The sequence below is a fragment of the Muscardinus avellanarius genome (assembly GCF_963383645.1).
Source record: "Muscardinus avellanarius genome assembly, chromosome: 5".
Classification (NCBI taxonomy): domain Eukaryota; kingdom Metazoa; phylum Chordata; class Mammalia; order Rodentia; family Gliridae; genus Muscardinus; species Muscardinus avellanarius.
This window is the reverse complement of record NC_137790.1, coordinates 94,771,977-94,792,363: the sequence shown is the minus strand read 5'-3', so window position 1 is coordinate 94,792,363 and position 20,387 is coordinate 94,771,977. Positions and strand designations below refer to the sequence as shown.

Sequence of the window (20,387 nt, the reverse complement as noted above, 5' to 3'; positions counted from 1 at the left end):
TCAAAAGAGATTGGCACTGTTCTCATTCTTATCAGTTACTGCATCCATGTGGAAAATATGTAAAGAAAGCATCTCTTGTCCTTGTCTTATTTATTGACTTGTTTTTTTCTTTTTTAAATCTTTTTGTGGAACTAAGGATGGAACCCAGGGGCATCTACAGGGAAACTCCTTTCTCAGTTTCCCTGTAATCTGTAATCCTTATTTTGGGATTATAGGTGTGCAATGCTGCACTTACTGACCTCTTTTTTTTTTTTTGTACTTGAACTCTTCTTTATACGTGTGTGTGTGTGTGTGTGTCTCTCAGTGGTTAATTTTTAATCTTTCAAAGAGAATTTTTTTTAACCTTTGAAAATTTTTTTTTTTTTTTTTTTTTTTTTTTTTTGGTGGTACTGGGGTTCCTGGAAGCCCTTCTACCTCTGGGCTACACTCCCAGACCTATTTTTATATTTTTATTTAGAAACAGGGTCTCCTAAACCAGCGCGCGAGGCTGGCTTCGAACCTGCGCGATCCTCCTGTCTCCGCCTCCCAAGCGCGGGGATTACAAGTGTGCGCCACCACGCCCGGCGCAACCTTTGAAAATTTTTTAAAAAATCAAATAAAAAGGACCAAAGGTGTTTTTTTGTTTTTGTTTTGTTGTTGGCACTAGGGATTGAACATAAGGATATCCTGCCTCTGACTTATACTCCCAGCCCTTTTTAATTTTTAATTATTTTATTTTTTTATTTTTATTTATATATTTTTGAGACATGGTCTCACTAAGTTGCAGAAGGTCTCACTGAGTAGCTGAGGCTGTCTGTGAACTGCGATCCTTCATTCTCAGCCTCCCAAGTGCAAGTGCCACCATGCCTGGCCCTTTTTATTTTTGAAACAGGGTCTGGCTAAGTTGTGAGGTCCTCACTAAGTTGCTGAAGCTGACTTTGAACCTGTGATTTTTTTGTTAAGAGCTTAGTATTTTGAACTTTCAAGCTTGCTTAAACAAGTCTTGGAAGATGAATGGAATAAAAGCAGTTAAGAAAGTCAATATTATTAATAATTTTTCTCACTATTTTTAACCTGAATTTGAACATTCCAAAGGCAAAATCAAAATTAGAACTTCTTTGCATAAATATTTCACCATTATCTATTCTTAATAGATATATGGTTGAAAGAGGTGTAAAATAGCTTTTCTCAAGCCAGGCATAGTGGTGCATGCCTATAATCCTAGTATATGGGAGAGTGAGACAGGAGGATTGTAGGTTCAAGGACAGTCTCAGCAAGTAGTGAGACTCATCAACCCATTGAGACCTATTTCAGAAATAAAAATAAAATAGGGTTGTGGAGGGGTAGCTTGGAGGTAAAACTGCTCCTGGGTTCAGTCCCCAGTTACACACACACACACACACACACACACACACACACACACACACACAAATTTTCTCAAAATATTCCAGTGGATTTGTTGTAAAGGATATTCCTGGGATGCTCATGTGTAGTACTGCTGTGTGCAGTACTGTCCCTGTAGTAAATATTCTGAGTGTAATACTATCATATTTGTATAGGAAAATATATCCTTTCTTAGACAGATAGGGATTGTGGGGTTTGTTTTGTTTTGTTTTTTGTTTTGAGGTAGCATTTCCCTGTGTTGCCTAGGCTAGTCTCTTAATCCCTAGGCTCAAGTGATCTTCCCATCTCAGCACCCTGAGTAGTTAGGAGTAGCTTTGACTACAGGCATGTACTATTGTACTTGGCTTATTGAAATGGTTAGTAGTGAAGTAGTGATGGTTTCAATGACGTGTCAAGTGAAAAAAGTATGTCAGTATGAAGCTGAGTGTGATAGGACGCTACCTGTAGTCCCAACTGCTTTTGGGAGAGTGAGTCTGAAGGATTGCATGAGCCCAGGAAGTCAAGGGCAGCCTGGGCAACTTATTGAAACTTTGTCTCTTTATAAACAATGTAGGTATATAAACAACTATGCGTGTGTGTGTGTGTGTGTGTGTGTGTGTGTGTGTGTGTGTGTGAGAGAGAGAGAGAGAGAGAGAGAGAGAGAGAGAGAGAGAGAAAAGTAGAGGCAAACAAATGAGGCTGAATGTTAACATTTGGTACACCTAGATACAAGTTATTTTTTTTATTGTCCATTCAGTTTAAAATATATTGAATTAGTAAGGAGTAGTGTATAACATTTTTGGGTGTTTATTGGGTCTGTTATCAAGGGGACTTGATAAGTTTATTGGTTTTGTGTTTTAGTTAAATATATTAATAGCTAAAAATGTATAAGTTTGAATGATTAACCAGCTGACTTCTTTAGATATTATTGGAGGATCGTACAGGTTTAAAGCCAGCCTCAGCTACTTAGTGAGGATCTCAGCAACTTAGTGAGATCCTGTTTCCAAATAAAGTATAAAATAGGTCTGGGAGTATAGCCCGGAGGTAGAAAAACCCCTGGGTTCCACCCTCAGTACCACAAAAAAAAAAAAAGGAAGAAAGAAAGTCTGAAAATTAAATTATGTGACATGATTATTTTGGTTTTAATTTATTAATAATTTTAAAAAGCAGTATGCTCTGACAAGATGGAATTTAATTTGGTATAGCATTTTAAATTTCTTAGAAAATTAGAGTGCCATGACCAATATGAAAGAGGTATAACTGTATAGAACAGTATACAATTGGTAGATGAAACCAATGATAAATATCCACAAATGTGGCTGGGCAAGGTGGTGCATGGATAATCCCAGTATTCTGGAGGCTGAGACAGGAGGATCGCAGGTTCATGTCCAGCCTCAGCTACTTAGTGAGGCCCTTAGCAACTGAGACCCTATTTCAAACTAAAGAATAAAAAATAGGGGTGGGGGTGAAGCTCTGAGATAGAGTGCCCCTGGATTCAATCCCTAGTGTCTTAAAAAAAGAAAATTAGAATTTCTGATAAAATAAATATGGGAACTTTGTACACAGTATATGTTCCCCTTGGATATTTGTGTGTATAGTACTAGGGATTGAACCCAGGGGTATGTATGCCTCTGAGCTCTACCCCTAGCCCAAGTTTTATTTTGTATTATAAAATGGTCTCACTAAGTTGCTGAGAGGTTGGTCTGGAACCTTGCAGTCTCCTGTCTCATTCTACCAAGTACTGGAAATACAAGTGCATGCCATTGCACTCACCTGGCTAAAAACTCTTTTTTAGGGTACCTCTTAATATCCTTCAGATGAGTAAGGATACCAGTGTGGAATACTTTTTTAATTTAAAAAAATTGCATGTTTTTTTCTTTACAGTTATTCACCATTGCATTTCTGAAACAGAGTAATTTATATTGCCTAATAACTTTTGGAGATCTTTTTATTTGTCTAGTCTAGCTCTAACACTGTGCTGTTATCTACGAATTTGGATCTTCATTGCTGATATCTAGATTTACTTCATCGAGGAACACAATTTATTTTAAACTTTTTTCTTTTAATTTTATGATTTTATTATAATTTTTGTAGAGGTTACTTTGTCACATTTATGAGGCACATTTATTTAATTAAAATCTGGGTGGGTGTGGTAGCACATGCCTCTAATACCATTATTTGGAAGGCTGAGATGAGAGGATCATAGTTTTGATGCAATCCTCAGCTACTTAGGCCTTGCTTCAAATTTAAAAAATTAAATAGGGCAAGAGTATAGCTTGGAGGTTCAGTCCCTGGTAGCAATAAATAAGTAAATAGAAATGAAATCAAAGCTATGTTTCATTATTAGAAAATAAGTAGTTTACATTTTAATGTTTACTGTTGGATAATTACTGATGATCTTAAAGAAGGGAGCATCCAGCTGGGCATGGTGGTACATGCTTGTAATCCCAGTACTTAGGAAGCTGAGACGGGAGGATCGCCAATTTGCAGCCAGCCTCAGCTACTTAGTGAGTTCCTCCAGAACTTAGTGAAACCCTGTTTTAAAATAGAAGAATAGAGCCAGGCATGGTAGCGCATGCTTGTAATCCCAGCATTCAGGAGGCTGAGACCAGAGGATCACAGTTCGAGGACAGCCTCAGCTACTTAGTGAGGCCCTCTGCAACATAGTGAGACCCTGTTTCAAAATAAAGAATAAAAAATAGGACAGGGGGTGTAGCTCGGAGGTCAAATGCCCCTGGGTTCCATCCCCAGACCCAGAAAAAAAAATAATAGAAGGATAAAATGTAGGGCTGGCTGTGTAGCTCAGAAGTAGAATGCCCTTGGTTAAACCCCCAGTACTGCCAAAAAGAAAAAGAAGGAAGCATCCTCCTGTTTCATCCTTGTTTTAGCCATGTACAGTTTAGGACTATTGTAACTTCCTACCACTAATCTTTTGAAGATTAGTGAAAATGAGTAATGCATTAAATTAGCTTCTCATGGGCAAAAGTGTGAAGCTAGGCAATACAAGAAAGGAATAGGCTCTGAATTATCTTTATAAACTGTTGACTAAATGAATTTACCTCTTGTGCCCTATACCTAAAGAAAAAAGTGAATTATTTTGTTTTCTGTACTGCAAATAAAATACTAAAGAGGGAACTAATATGACCAAAGTTTATAGATTTTTTTCTTTAGCAGTGCATACAATTTTATAGATGGCTGAATCTAGGGTATAAATAATACATTTAAAGCCAGATGTGGTAGCGCACACTTGTAATTCCAGTACTTAGACAGGAGAATCTCAGGTTCAAGGACAGCCTCACCAAATAGTAAGATTCTCATGAACCTACCTAGACTCTATTTCAAAATAAAAGTGTAATAGTGCTGGGGTATAGCTTGGCAGAATTGTGTTCAATTCCCAGTGCCAATAAATAATAAATAAGTAAATTACATTTAATGAACATGTGACATACTAATAATCTCAGGATAACAACTAAAATACTAGAATAGAAAGTGAATGCCTTTTGAAGCTACTTATTTTGTTGAAGGACAGTGAGCTCACTCACTGAAAGTAATTCATAAATGGGTGGGGCATTCATTTGAACCACCCCCCATGCCATTCGTAACTATCTTCTGTATTTCTATCTTTTAATAAACTTCGTTAAATCTTCAAAAAAAGTAATTCATAATTTGTATTATCTAAGTATATAAACAGGTTCAAGAGGATGAATACATAGAAGTATCAGAATTGTGGTATATCCCTATATTTTAAAAATTTATCTTAGAATATAAAAAATGTTTTCTGCAAAGCATCTATTGTAGTTACTAATGTTTGTGACATGGGCTATCTAGCATTTCTTAGATTATTCAAAGACTGAATAGCATCTATATATAACACTTTTAGTTTTCAAAAATTGTCAACTTGGATTTGACTTTCTTTGAAGTAAAACTGAAATGAAGCCAATTATAAAAATTTTATAAACTTTTGATGATGTGTCAGTAAAATTTATATGTTTAGGTAACAAAGTAGTATTGCATATATTGAAAGTTGTAACTAAAATTCTCTTCTGTTAAAAAAATTGCTTATGAAAAACTAATTGATCTAATTATTGGTGTGACCTGTAGCTAGCTAGAAGGTGAAACATGAGGTAGGCCATCATCAGGCCTGCACCACACTATAGTCAAATGATGGTACTAGAATTATCATTGAAATAGCTGCAGATACTTTTATATAAATAATTTAAAATATTGTTTAGGTTGTTATAATATATTTTTTGAATTCACATTTTAATTTGTAGAAATCTTTTAGCTTGTGAATCATATCATTCAACTAATTTTTTAAATAAAAATTCTAAGCCGGGCATGGTGGTACACGCTTGTAAGCCCAGTACTTGAGAAGCCGAGACTGGGGAACTACGGTTTCTCTGCCAGCCCCAGCTACTTGGTGAGGCCCTCTGCAACTTAGTGAGATTCTGTTTCAAAACAAAAAGTTAAAAATAGGTCTGAGGGTATAGCTCAGAGGTGGAATGCCCTGGGTTCAATCCCTGGTACTGAAGAAAAAAAAAATTCGAATTCACAACTCAAGAACTTTATTAGGTTATCTATTTCAAATATGATTAAAACATCAGATACAAACTAAAATCAGATTCAAAGGTGATTCAAATACCTAATTCTAGAGGAGAACCCTTTTTTTAAACATTGAAAGTAGTGCCATTTATTTTTTTAAACGTTTATATAGATAAACCATTACACATTACTGTGTAAAAATACACAAAGATACAAACTTGCTGTTAAAGTCTATTTTAATTTTGAATCTTTTAATTTTTTAAATCTTTGTAATTTTAAGTTGTTTATCATGCATTTTTTTTCTATCTTTATTTCTGTTTTGGTTTAAGTTACATTCAGCAAGTTTTTGTGTTTAAATTCCTGAAATTGTTGGGATGGAATTACAGTAATGTGTTATGGCTTGGGCCCCTCGCAGGAGTGTATCTCGAAGTCAGCAGTGAAAACAAAGTTTGAACAGCACACTATCAGAGCTAAACAGATACTAGATACTGTGAAAAACATAATGGATTCAATAAACGTGGCAGCAGCTGAGAAAAGGTATGAGTTCATTTTGTTGCAACAAAAATATTAGTGTTTGTGTCGGACATTTGTTAAGAATAGCATGTTAAGTTGCATTATAAATACCTTCCACATTAAAGTCAGTCTTGGAGATTAAACTGATGCCTACTTGCATATTTTAAATATTTGAAAATACAACTATATTGATTCTGTAACCTACAGCACATTGTTTACATTCTCTGATCTCTAGGCTCCTTTATATGAATTGTGATTTTAACATGTTCAGTGGCTTTAAAATAACCTTAAAGCAGTGAAGAACCAGTTTTTCAATAGAATTTTATAAAGTCCAAATCAGATGATCTTTTTGCATTCAACTATAACCCGTTCTTTTTTATTAAGTTAGCAAATGAACACATCGGCATACCAACGGTATTGATGAAAAGCCTTATTTCTTACAAACTTAGTGCACTTTAGTCAAAGATCCAGACATTGGTAGATGTGATAAAAGTAATAATGTTAAGCCTCAGTGGCCTTCAGTGGGGCTTAAACTACTTAGTTAAAGGAGATATGCAAAGCATCAAAGATTTAAGTGTAAGATGAGGTAAAATTCAAATTTTAAATGTATTTACTCTTTCTGGGACCCCTCTCTTGATAGCCTGGCTGTTGCTGGATTTTACTCTTTTTTTTAAAGTGTTTTACTACAGAAGGAAAGAACTGCCAGCACACAGAACACGAGGATGTGAACCCCTGAGTCTGACCTCAGCCCTGGTGCTGTACTTCTTTATACCCTTTGTATGAGGCTCTATGGCCATAGAAGCACCTTCTAGCTTGAATTCCTTAATATAATATCTAGACAGTAGTCTCTCAAATTACTCTTACTGTTAATTTTTTTAAAAACACAGAACATTGAACCAAATACGGCACAGAGATATGATTTGAGAAGTGGTCTATTTATAATGTCTATAAGCCAGATGTGGTGGCACATGCTTATAATCCCAGTACTTGGAGTTAGGTATAGATCTCAAAAGGATGTTAGGTCTTTGTTTTAACTGCTCATATCTGTAAAGTATTTAAGACTTAGAATCCCTATTAGAGTTTTTTGTACTGACAAGTCAGGTACTTATGGGCAGAGAGACAATGTAGTTTATATCAAATCATTTATATAATCATATAAAATTATATATATAATTGTAATATCATTTGAATCCCTTCAGATGTTGAAATACAAGGGATTTTTTATTATATAATGCTAATAGATGATTTAATACATAAATGAGTGTCCTTGCTTAATTACTTTGGGATTTTGTCCTGAATATTGACTACTCTTTATAATATAATAGGGTTTATTCAATGGAAGAAAGAGAAGACCAAATTGATAGGCTGGACTTTATCCGAAATCAGATGAACCTTTTAACATTGGATGTTAAGAGAAAAATCAAGGTGGTCACTGAGGAGGTGGCAAACAAGGTAATAACAACTCTATAATCAAAAATATCTGGCTGTGGAAATATTTTTGATAATGCTGACAATATTCTCTCTTAACTTAAAGGAGAATATTAATTTTTTTCAATTTGGTTTTTTGAGTATTTGGTAATCTTATTTTAATTTTTAACTCTGATTTTTAAAAATATTTTCAGGTTTCAAGTGCGATGACAGATGAAATTTGTCGACTGTCTGTTTTGGTTGATGAATTTTGTTCTGAGTTTCATCCTACTCCAAGTGTACTGAAAGTATATAAAAGTGTAAGTTAAAGTATAATTTTAACTTTAAAAGTGTAAGTTAATTTTTCTGAGGCAGTTTCCTTCTTATTTTGTACTCATATATTTAATGGTTTGGTCATTTCAGAGTTTCTTTGGCAGTTAATATACAAACTTACTACATCTTTTGTGAACTGGTAATAAAAGCAAACTACTTTGTATATATAAACTATACAGAAAGGCTGAGGTTTCAGGATAGTGTGTGCTTAGTACATATGAGGTTCTGGGTTCCATCCTAAGCAAAAAAAAAAAAGAAGAAGAAGAAGAAGAAAAAGAGTACACAGATTTATCCTCCAACAATCAGATTAAGATCCTTTTAGAATTCACTACACTTTAAGTCTTTATAAAATTTATATGTTTTCTGGGTAAAAAATAATGTGAATATTTGCTGTCATTAACAGGAGTTAAATAAGCACATAGAAGATGGTATGGGAAGAAATTTGGCTGATCGATGCACCAATGAAGTCAATGCCTCAATGCTTCAATCTCAGCAAGAAATTATTGGTAATATTTATGTCTGCAAGGTCATGTGTAGCTTTCTTTTCTGTCTGGGCAAAGGGTTTATTTTCCTTAGGCTATTTCATAAGCAGCAAAACATTATTGACTACTATTTCTTAAATAATTTTATTCTTTCCAGAAAATTTGAAGCCATTACTTCCAGTTGGTATACAGAATAAACTTCATACACTGATTCCATGCAAGAAATTTGATCTCAGTTATGACCTAAATTGCCATAAGTTGTGTTCAGATTTTCAAGAGGATATTGTATTTCGTTTTTCCTTGGGCTGGTCTTCCCTTGTGCATCGATTCTTGGGCCCCACAAATGCTCAGAGGGTACTGCTTGGATTATCAGAGCCTATCCTTCAGGTATGTATCTTAGATTCTACTATATTTTGCTTGTGCAGTTTTTCTAATAGTAGCTTCACCAAATTGGCCTATTTTTAAGCTAATATTCATCTCATAAAGGAATTTCTGAGTTAGATATATTATTTATAAGGGAAAGCCAATCCTATATTGTAGATGATTCTACGTTTGTTTTCAAAACTTTTTACTTTTTTTTTTAAGTTTGTGGAAAAATGCAAGCATTTAAAAAGAATTTAAGTGTATTAATTTCATAACTGAGAAAATTTACAGAGCTGTAAAAGCATTATCATAATTCAGCTTATGAGCTTTCTGTCACCCTAAAAGTAAATCCCAATACTGGGATTATAAGCATGTGCTACTACACCTGGCTTTGCACAGTTTTATAGACAATATAATTTATATTTATTATCATTGCACAATATATATAACCATTTCTGAACTAAGGGTAAAAAATGAAGTGAGAAAGCTGTCTCAGATTTTTTCTTTAGTTTTTTTTATGCCCATCATTCAGTTAGGCATCAGTCCTTCTAGCCACACCCTAGCCTCTTTGTATAGGTTTTTTGGGGTTTTTTTTGTGTGTTTGGGGGGGGTACTGGGGTTCCTGGAAGCCCTTCTACCTCCGGGCTACACTCCCAGACCTATTTTTACATTTTTATTTGGAAACAGGGTCTCCTCGAACCTGTGCGCGATCCTCCTGTCTCTGCCTCCCAAGCGTGGGGATTACGAGCGTTCGCCACCACGCCCTGCTAGGGTTTTTTTTTTTTTTAATACTAGTTTTGAACGATACATTCAGCTCTATTTTATTTTTAGTTTTCTGAAACAGGGTCTTGCTAGGTTGATGAGAGTCTCACTGCTTGCTGAGACTGTCCTCAAACCTGTGATTTTCCTATCTCAGCCTCCCCATGCCCCAGTACTGGGATTATAAGCATGTGCTATTACACCTGGCTTTGCACAGTTTTATAGACAATATAATTTATATTTATTATCATTGTACAATATATATAACCATTTCTGAACTAAGGGTAAAAAATAAAGTGAGAAAGCTGTCTCAGATTTTTTCTTTTCTTTACTTTTTTTTTTTTTTTTTTGGTGGTACTGAGGATTGGACCTACCAAGCTATACTAGCCCTATTTTTTTGTTTTTTATTTTGAAACAGGGTCTCACTAAGTTGCAAAGGGCCTCACTAAGTAGCTGGGGCTGGCTGTGAACCTGTGATCCTCCTGTCTCAGCCTCCCAATTACTGGAATTACAAGTGTACACCACCACACCAAGCTCTCAGAATTTTTTTAACTAGACACTTTTAAACTTACATACTTTTAATACACTTGGATTAGGATGAAGCTCAGAATGAAATTCATCATTCAGTTATCATTTCCACCTCTAGCCCACCACTAATCACTTTCTGTGGTATGGATTTGCTCATTTTGGATATATCCTATAAATGGAATTATACAAGATGTGGCCTTAATATGATTGACTAGTATACTTCACTTGACATGTTTTCAAGGTTTGCCATCATTGTATCAATATTGTAGCATTTATCAGTATTTTATTCCTTCTCTTAGCCACGTAATATCCTATTATAGATACAATGTATTTTGTTTATCCATCAGTTGATGGCATTAGGGTAGTTAATACTTTGGAGCCATTGTGAAAAAATGAACATGCATGTATGTTTTTTATGTAAACATGTGTTTTTACTTCTCTTTAATATATACCTAGGAGTAAAATTGCTGTGTCATTTAGTAACTCAGTTTAGCTTTTTCCAGAACTGCCAAATCATTTTCCAAAGTGGTTACACAGGTTACACATTTTATATCCCTACCCACAGTGTATATAGGTTCTAGTTTCACAGCATACTTGCCAACACTAGTTACTGTCTTTTTTATTCTAGTGGGTATGAAGTAGTATCTCATAGTTTTGATTTGCATTTTCCTAACTACTAATGAATTTGAACATGTTATTAGTGATTCATATGTCCTCTTTTGTGAAGTCTATTCATTTTTTTTTTTTTTTTGGCACAGAGGATTGAAACCAGGGCCATTCTACCCCTGAGCTATATCCCTATCTCTGTTTTACTTTTATTTGAAACAGGGTTTCATTAAGTTGCTGAGGGCCTCACTAGGTTTCTGAGTCTGACTACGAACCTGCTATCCTCTTGTCTCAGCTTCTCAGGTACTGGGATTATAAGTGTGCACCACTGCACCTGGCATATTCAAATCTTTTATTCATTTTTTATATGGCATTATTTGACTTTCATTGAGTTTTAGGAACTCTGTGCATTTTGGATATAATTATTTTTATCAAATATTTGCTTTCCTCTTGGAGCATGCTTGTAATCCTCGCGCTTGGGAGGCTGGGACAGGAGGATCGCACAGGTTCGAAGCCAGCCTCAGCTACTTAGTGAGGCTCTCAGCAACTTAGTGAGACCCTGTTTCAAAAAAAAAAAAACATAAAAAATAGGTCTGAGAGTATAGCCCAGAGGTAGAAAGCCTCTGGGTTCCATCCCCAGTACCACCAAAAAAAAAAATTTTTTTTTGCTTTCCAAATAGAATTTCAGTCTAGCCAGGCATAGTGGCGCACACTTGTAATCCTAGCGTTTGGAAGGCTGAGACAGGAGGATCGCAGTTTGAGGCAAGCCTCAACTACTTAGTGAGGTCCTCTGCAACTCAGTTTCAAATAGAGAATAAAAAATAGTGCTCGAGGTGTAGCTCAGGTAGAATGCCCCTGAGTTCCATCCTCAGTACTGAAAAAAAAAATCCAGTCTATAGCTTGTCTTTTAATTTTCTTGGGTCTTTGATAGATCTTGAAGTTTAAAAGATTTTATTAGCTGGGTATGGTGGTGCATGCCTTTAATTCCCAATATTGGAGAGTCTGAGTAGGAGGATTGCAGGTTCAAAAATAGCCTCCGCAACTTTAGCAAGATCCTGTTTCCAAATAAAAAATAAAATAGGGCTGGGGTATGCCTGAAGTTTGAGGGCCCGAGTTCCACTCCCAGTACAAGAAAGAAAGAAAGAAAGAAAGAAAGAAAGAAAGAAAGAAAGAAAGAAAGAAAGAAAGAAAGAAAGAAAGAAAGAAAGAAAGAAAGAAAGAAAGAAAGAAAGAAAGAAAGAAAGAAAGAAAGAAAGAAAGAAAGAAAGAAAGAAAGAAAGAAAGAAAGAAAGAAAGAAAGAAAGAAAGAAAGAAAGAAAGAAAGAAAGTTTTAATTTGAGCTGAGTGTAGTGGTGCATTCCTGTAATCCCAGTACAGGGGAGGTTGAGACAGAAGTATTGCAGGTTTGAGGACAACCTCAGCAACTTAGGCCCTCAGCAACTTAATGAAACCCTGTTTCAAATAAAATAAAATAAAATAGGGCTGGGGATATAGCTTAGAGGAGAATGCCTCTGGGTTCAATCCAAAAAAGACAACGGGGGCAGAAGGTTATGTTGAAGTTCAAATTAGTTTTCCTTTTTAAGAACTGTATTTCCAATATGAGAGGGTTTTTTTTTTTTTTCAGGGGTGGGGGGCTAATGGTGATTAAACCCAATACTCATTAATAATAATGGTTTTACAAATGTAACTGTTTGGTTTGTTTGCTTATTGGTGCTGGGGATTAAACCCAGGGATATTCTACTTTTGAGCTACACCTCTAAATCTATTTTTTTATTATATTTTATTTTTGTGATACTAGGGATGGACCTAAGGGACATTTTACCTCCCAGCTATACCTCTGGCCCTATTTTTTATTCTTTAGTTTGAAATAGAGTCTCACTAAGTTGCATAGAGCCTCACTAAGTTGCTAAGACTGTTTGCAAACCTACAATCCTCCTGCCTCTCAAGTACTGAGATTACTGGCATGTACCACCATGCCCAGCTAACTATTTTATTTATAGCTGTTTAATTGTAATAATCTTATTTTTCATCTGAATTTATCAGCTCCCTCGATCATTAGCTTCAACTCCCACTGCTCCTTCCAATCCAGCAACACCAGACAACGCATCACAAGAAGAACTCATGATTACCTTAATAACAGGATTAGCCTCTCTTACATCTAGAACTTCTGTGGGCATCATAATTGTTGGAGGAATGGTAAGAAACAGTACTAACATTCTGTAGTAACTAACATTCATTTAATAGAACTAAAATTAAAATTGTTGCAAAGCTGTGTATTAGATCATGAAATGAATGGTGTATTTACTTCAATTTTTCGGATCTATAAAGCAATATAAAAATTTGTAGCCTAAAAGTAGTGAACGAAAAGATTTTCACAGATCTACTCTTAAGCTTAAAAAATATATATGTTTAGGAAGGAAGCTACCAACTATGTAGATTGTCTGTCTTCCTTTTCTCTCTCTCTCTCTCTCTCTCTCTTTCTCTCTCTTTCTCTCTCTCTTCCTTTCTTTTTATTTCAGTGCTGGGGATTGAACCCCAGGCTTTGCACATACTGAGTAGGCTTTATCTCCAACCATTTCTGGTTTTATTTATTTATTTATTTATTTATTTATTTATTTATTTATTTATTTATTTATGTGGTACTGGGGTTCCTGGAAGCCCTTCTACCTCCGGGCTACACTCCCAGACCTATTTTATACTTTTTTATTTTTGGAAACAGGGTCTCTTAAAGCCAGCAGGGCTGGCTTCGAACCAGCGTGATCCTCCTGTCTCCGCCTCCCAGGCACGGGGATTACAAGGGTGCGCCACCACGGGCATCCATTTCTGGTTTTAAAAAGTGTTTCTTGACTATTTCATAATGTAGCAGAGAAACAATGTTTTTACATTATAGTAACAGGGTCTAATGTGGCTGGGGTTGTAGTGTAGTGGTAGATTATTCAAGGGGTTCTTAGTTCAGTCACAAAAAGAAAATGAAACCCAGATGGGTGGTAAATTCCTGTAATCCTAGTACTTGGGAGGCTGAGACAAGAGTATCTCGGGGTTGCAAGCCAGCCGCTACAATTTCGTGGTGACCCTGTTGTTACTGAGGATGTATCTCAGAAGCATCATTTCCTTGGGTTCAATCCCCAGTCTAATACACACACACACACACACACACACACACACACACACACACAAAACAAAAAAAGTTTCTTATTTAACCTTCTAAGAGAAGTCTTAAAGTATTCAAGATTTTTTTTGTAGTAGTTCTTACATGTTAAAATTTTATGCCAGGCGTGGTGGCGCATGCTTGTAATCCCAGCACTTGGGAGGCTGAGACAGGAGGATTGCACAAGTTTGAAGCCAGCCTCAGCTACTTAGTGAGGCTCTCAGTAACTTAGTGAGACCCTGTTTCCAAATAAAGTATAAAATAGGTCTGGGAATATATATAGCCCAGAGGTAGAAAAGCCCCTGGGTTCCACCCCCAGTAACACATACACACAAAATTTATATCATTAACAGCATGTGTATATGTGTATATGTGTGTATGTATATGTATACATATATATGTCTCTATGTGTTTGTGTATATATATAAGTGTATATATATGTGTGTGTATATATATATACTTTAAAAAGTATATATATATATATATAAGTATATATATATATATACACTTAAAAATAATTTTAGGTCATCTTGGTTTGGTTTGATTTTTTTTTGAGATATAGAGAATCGACTTACAAATCCAGCAGGTTATAAATTTCTTCCAGATGTTTAATTGATCTCCAGTAACTTCAGATTTTTTCATGGAACAGGAATACATATTTTTAGAAAATAGATTCAACTTAAAGATCTGTAGAAGGCTAAAGACCTTTTAATATACTCTCAAGTAGAAGTTTTTCTTCTCAAAATAAGCTGTGACCTTATCTTACAGATCTGGAAAACTGTAGGCTGGAAACTCATATCTGTTTCATTAAGCATGTATGGAGCTTTGTATCTTTATGAAAGGCTGACCTGGACCACACGTGCCAAGGAGAGAGCCTTTAAACAGCAGTTCGTGAACTATGCAACTGAAAAACTGCAAATGATTGTTAGCTTTACAAGTGCGAACTGCAGCCACCAAGTACAACAGTAAGTTGAAGGATGCATTTTTTGTTTAAAAAAAATTTATTTGGAATATGATACATAGAGTCAGGTATGGTGGCACACGCTTGTAATCCCAGTACTGGGAAGGCTGAGATAGGAGGATCACAGGTTCAAGGACGGCCTCAGCAAGTAGTGAGACTCTCATCAACCTAGCAAGACCCCATTTCCAAATAAGAAATAAAATCGGGCCAGGAGTGTAACTCAAAGGTAGAACGTCTCTGAGTTGAATCCTCAGTACCACACAAAAAATAAATAAAATAAAATAAAAATAAATAAATAAATAAAACATATATGCAGAGAATGAGCACATTTTGTAATCACCACCAAGGTAGAAAAAATAGAGTAGCACTAAACCTCCTTTCTACCTTTTTTTCCATGACTTGTTCTCCAGGTCTCCCGATAGATTAGATTTGAACATTTGGAAATTGGTATAATATGCATTCCCAAAAACTCTGGAGGGCTTTCAAAAGGTAGTTCTTTAGCAGATGTGTATGTGTGTGTGTTGGTAGTACTAGAAGTTGAACCTGGGAGTGCTGTATTATCAGCTATACTAGCCCTTTTTAAATTTTTTAAATTTGAGACAAGGTCTTGCTAAGTTATCGAGGCTGGCCTTGAAACTTCAGTAATGTAATAAATAAATACCTAGTTTAGTCCATCTAGTTTCTGTTTTTATACATCTTAAATATTTGTTTCATTGACTTAGTAAAAATATATTCAATTCCACTTAAGCCAAGGAATAATATTCTGTCTTTTGGTGCAGTTGAGATCAGAATTAAGAAGCTCAAGTAAGTACAATTCATGAGGTAGCATGCTTGTAATGACAATACAAAGTGAAAGCATATGAGAAAGGTGCTTTTGAAATGTGGGGCAGCACAAAAGATGAAGGAGAGGTGGCATGCGAGATCCGAGCATGCAGAATGGGAACATCAGATTAAAAAAAAAGTGGCCCAAAGCCAGAAGTAGAAAGGTAGGGGAGAGAAGGACAGGTGGCAGATGTGTACTACTAAGGGTGGTCCATCCAGTTTGTAGAGATTGGATAACTAGGAATACTGGGCTTGACACCATCAAGAACATTGTGTTTGCCAAAGCCAATTTATTAATCAGCATTCAAATTAGATATTAGGTTCCAGGAACATGAACATGATTAGCTATTCTCTCTCTGTGTGTGTGTGTGTGTGTGTGTGTGTGTGTGTGTAGTTATGTATGTATATATTGGGGATGGAACCCAGGGCTTTCTACCTCTGGGGTATACCCCCAGACCTTTTTTATTTGGAAACAGGGTCTCACTAAGTTGTGCTGAGGCTAGCTTCAAACCTGTGATCCTCCTGTCTCAGCTCCCAACTACTGCATTACAGGTATAGGCCACCATACCTGGCTTTTAAAATATTTTTTACTAAATATTTAGAGTATTTTTGCCTTTTTTTAAAGTTCATAGAATATTTTTCTTTTTTGTTTTTAGGAATTTTTCATTTTTTTATTGGACAAGGGAGAAGAGTAAGATTATTGTGCTCTGAAGAAATATGACCTTCCTCTAACTTTTTAATACTTTATTTGTATTCATGACCATATAGCAAAGGTCATATTGCCTCTTAAACATGTATTTGTCTTGAGGCCAGATAAAATTAAGTCTACAGTTATATTAAGCTTACAAGTGCCATACTTACCCTCTTGTAATTTTTTTTTTCTTATTTTGTGATGCTGGGTATTGAACCCAGGGGCATTCTTCCTCTGAGCTACACTCCCAGCCCTTTATTTGGAAAAAAGGTCTTCCTAAGTTATGCACCACCATGCCTGGCTTCTTCATAAAATTATTAGCAGTGTTCTTTGGCTCTGTGTGGTTTAGGTGGTTTTTTAAAAAGAGATTAATCACCGGGCATGGTGGCACACGCTTGTAATCCCAGCGCTTGGGAGGCTGAGACAGGAGGATCGCGCAGGTTCAAAGCCAGTCTTAACTGGCTTAAGAGACCCTGTTTCCAAACAAAATATAAAAAAAATAGGGCTGAGAGTGTAGCCCGGAGGTAGAAGACCCCTGGGTTCCATCTCCAGGACCACCAAAAAAAAAAAAAAAGTAAAAAAAGACTATCTCTTTTTTATACAAGATATATATGTTGAAACTTAATAATTTTAGAAGACATAACTGCTAATCAATTTTTTTCTAAAGAGAAATGGCCACCACTTTCGCTCGCCTGTGCCAACAAGTTGATATTACTCAAAGACATCTGGAAGAAGAAATTGCTAGATTATCCAAAGAAATAGATCAGTTGGAGAAAATACAAAACGATTCAAAGTTCTTAAGGTATTTAAACTTTTTTTCTCAATAATACGAACATTACCTGTCTCATTACCAAAATATAATTATGCAAAATTGCTAGTGAATTTGAGTTAAAACTTTTCACCTAGCCAGGTGTGGTGGCACATGCTTATAATCCCAATAGTTGGTATACTGAGATCTCAGGTTCTCAGCCAGCCTCAGCTCCTTAGGCCTTTGCAACCTAGTGAGACTCTGTTTCAAAATAAAGAATAAAAATGAAGAATAAAAATAAAAAAATAGGGCTGGGGGTATAACTCAGAGGTAGAATGTCACTGGGTGCAATCCCCAGTACTGTTAAAAAAAAAGTTTCTCTGTTGGTTTAAATTAAGATCTTCCATACTTTCATATTTAGTTCCATTTTTTACAATTTTGACTAGAATAATTGCGACAAGAGAATATCTGAATTAAAAGGAATCTTAACATAACTGAATTTAGTGTAAATTAAAACCCTTCTAGAAGTTCTGTAATTTATGGTGAATTTTTAGTCCTTTATTTCCAAGACCATATAGCTTCTTTTCTCATTGGCAACTATTGGGTGTATTTAAATTTAAAGCAACAAAACTAAACAAGATTTCCTGGTAAAATGTGGATTTCTGGTTTAATGTGACTTATTATGGATTCTTTTGGATCTTTTGGGGATAAGACTAGAAGTATCACCATCAGGTTTGTATTTGACAGTTCTTACTTTTAGCTATTTTTACCCATTAATTGGCTTGCCAGCAGGAAAATCAACAAGCAAATGCTGTTGCTACTCCCAGGTAACAGATTGGATAAAATTGCCCACGTTATGAGCATCTTAATCCTGGCTGTGGTGGCACATGCCTGTAATCCCAGTACTTTGGAGGCTGGGACAGGAAGATTGCAGATTGGAGATGAACCTCAGCAACTTAGTGTGACTCTGTTTCAAAAACGAAAAATAAAAGGCTGGGCATGTAGCTCTGAGGAGGAACTGCCTTTGTGATGTCAATTGTGGGGGCATATATCTGTCACTGGCCATGGAACCATGTTTTGGTCATTGATAAACCGCATATGAGATAGTGGTCCCATGAGATTATAGTGGAGCTGAAAAATTCCCGTCACTGATATCATAGCCATTGTAAGGTCATGGTGTAACACATTACTCAAGTGCTTGTTTAGATGCACAAATACTTATTGTATTGTAATTACCTACAATATTCAGTACAGTAGTATGCGGTATGCTTTTAAACTGCTGTACTGTACAACCTAGCTCTGTGGCTATACCATGTGGGTTTGTGTAAGTACACTTTGATGTTTACACACAACGAAGTCAAATAATGACACGATGCACTTTTGTGTGTGTGTATGAGTGGGTGGGGTGCTGAAGGTTGAACCCAAAGACATTCTACCTCAGAGCTACACCCAACCCTATTTTATTGCTTTGTTTTGTATTTGTAACACTGGGGATTGAAGTCAGGAGCATTCTACCTTCAAGCTGCACCCCGAGCCCTATTTTATTTTTATTTTGAAACAGGGTCTCACTAGGTTAATGAGAGTCTCACTATTTCCTCGGGCTGTCCTTGAACTTGCAATCTTCCTATCTCAGCCTCCCAAGTACTGGAATTACAAGCTTGTGCCACAACATCCAACTTTATTTTTTATTTTTAAGCAGTGTTTCACCAAGTTGTAGAGGGCCTCATAAAGATTGCTGAGGCTGCTGCAAACCTGAGATCCTCTTGTATTAGCCTCCCAAGTACTGGGATTACAGGTGTGCACCACCATGCCTGGCTATTTTTGTTTTAATTCTCACTAGGATGATGAAAGTCTCACTACTTTCCTAAGGTTTTCCTCGAACCTGCAATCCTCTTGTATCAGCCTCCCAAATTATTGGGAATCACAGGAATGTGCCATCATGCCTGACCCAAATGATCCACTTAGAATGAATCCCAGTTGCTAAGTAAGACATAACTGTTTGTAATCACCATTGTTAGTAGATTAGGCTCGGATAATTGGGTAGAATTTAGCTTGCCTAATGCTTTAGGAGAGTTGCTTGAAGAAATAGATTCAGTAGAGTTCATAGTTTATGCACATTCAATCTCCACCATATATGTGTTAAAACAAGACCTCCTCCCCCTCTCCAAAACAGCAAGAGAGAACTTGTGTCCCCACAGTGAGCACATGCCATGCACAATATGCAAATGGAAGGTGCAAATCTGTTTGTCAGTTTTGTTTTCTTGTAGGCAGTGAGATTGCATCAAGTATAATTCTAGTGTTGAAAAAAATATCTTTGGTATACCATGACAAATTTATTATCTACTAGCTTATCTGCATATGTATAAAATGATTTGTTCAGTACTTTATGCTTTACTTAAAGGGATTTTCAAAGATAATCATGACTGTATTTGACTTAAGATGTAATTCCCATGTAAGATAGGACTCCGCTGCCTGTTATGCTTTAATTCTCTTTCTTTATTAATGCTTTTGTCTCAGTATAACTTTTAGGTCCTTGACACTGAGTTTTGTTTATTGTGAAACTGCAGTAATACATATAATGAATAGTTTGGAATGGATTAGTAAGAATCAAATCTAAATTCAGACAAACTAAACAGCAGCTGGTTAGCAAGGTTTTTTTATACTTTTATTGGTACATTGTAATGATAAAGCATAGTGAGATTTAAAGTGATTCATTCATATGTGCACATATTACCTGATGCATTTCTCTTTGTATCTCACCCCACTTAGTTTTTCTTTTTAAGATAAAATACATTTCTCTTTGACCTTTATGACTTGTATTTTATTCATTTTTTTAAACTAGAAAGAAAGCGATTCGACTTGAAAATGAGCTGGAGAGTTTTACTAAGCAGTTTCTACATTCAAGCAATGAAGAATCTTAACAAGAGATTACTTTGGTGACCATCATAGAAGCTGACTACCATATGAATTATATGCTAGCTGTAACTAAGTAGCAAATCCCTGTGTAGATTCTGATAATGGGCTATATCAGGGTGTTTGCATTTCTGAAGAGTGTTATGATATGTCCTTAGTTTTAATTTGGGGTAAAGAAAAGAATAAATTGTTTTTGTAAATTAATGAAT

The 20,387-nt window shown here is 35.7% G+C and overlaps 1 protein-coding gene across 1 annotated transcript in view; it reads left to right on the top strand.

The window, feature by feature from the left end:
- Nucleotides 1-20,186, top strand: part of MFN1 (mitofusin 1) — a gene marked incomplete at its 3' end in the record, with an annotated part of 56,500 nt that extends 36,314 nt beyond the window's left edge. Inside the window, exons 10-18 of the mRNA XM_080695832.1 lie at nucleotides 6,320-6,441; nucleotides 7,743-7,869; nucleotides 8,040-8,144; nucleotides 8,561-8,663; nucleotides 8,797-9,026; nucleotides 12,939-13,091; nucleotides 14,812-15,008; nucleotides 17,185-17,319; nucleotides 20,108-20,186. Coding sequence (XP_080551958.1) covers nucleotides 6,320-6,441; nucleotides 7,743-7,869; nucleotides 8,040-8,144; nucleotides 8,561-8,663; nucleotides 8,797-9,026; nucleotides 12,939-13,091; nucleotides 14,812-15,008; nucleotides 17,185-17,319; nucleotides 20,108-20,186 — 1,251 coding nt within the window. The remainder of the gene's footprint in view (nucleotides 1-6,319; nucleotides 6,442-7,742; nucleotides 7,870-8,039; nucleotides 8,145-8,560; nucleotides 8,664-8,796; nucleotides 9,027-12,938; nucleotides 13,092-14,811; nucleotides 15,009-17,184; nucleotides 17,320-20,107) is intronic.
- Nucleotides 20,187-20,387: the final 201 nt, after the last annotated feature.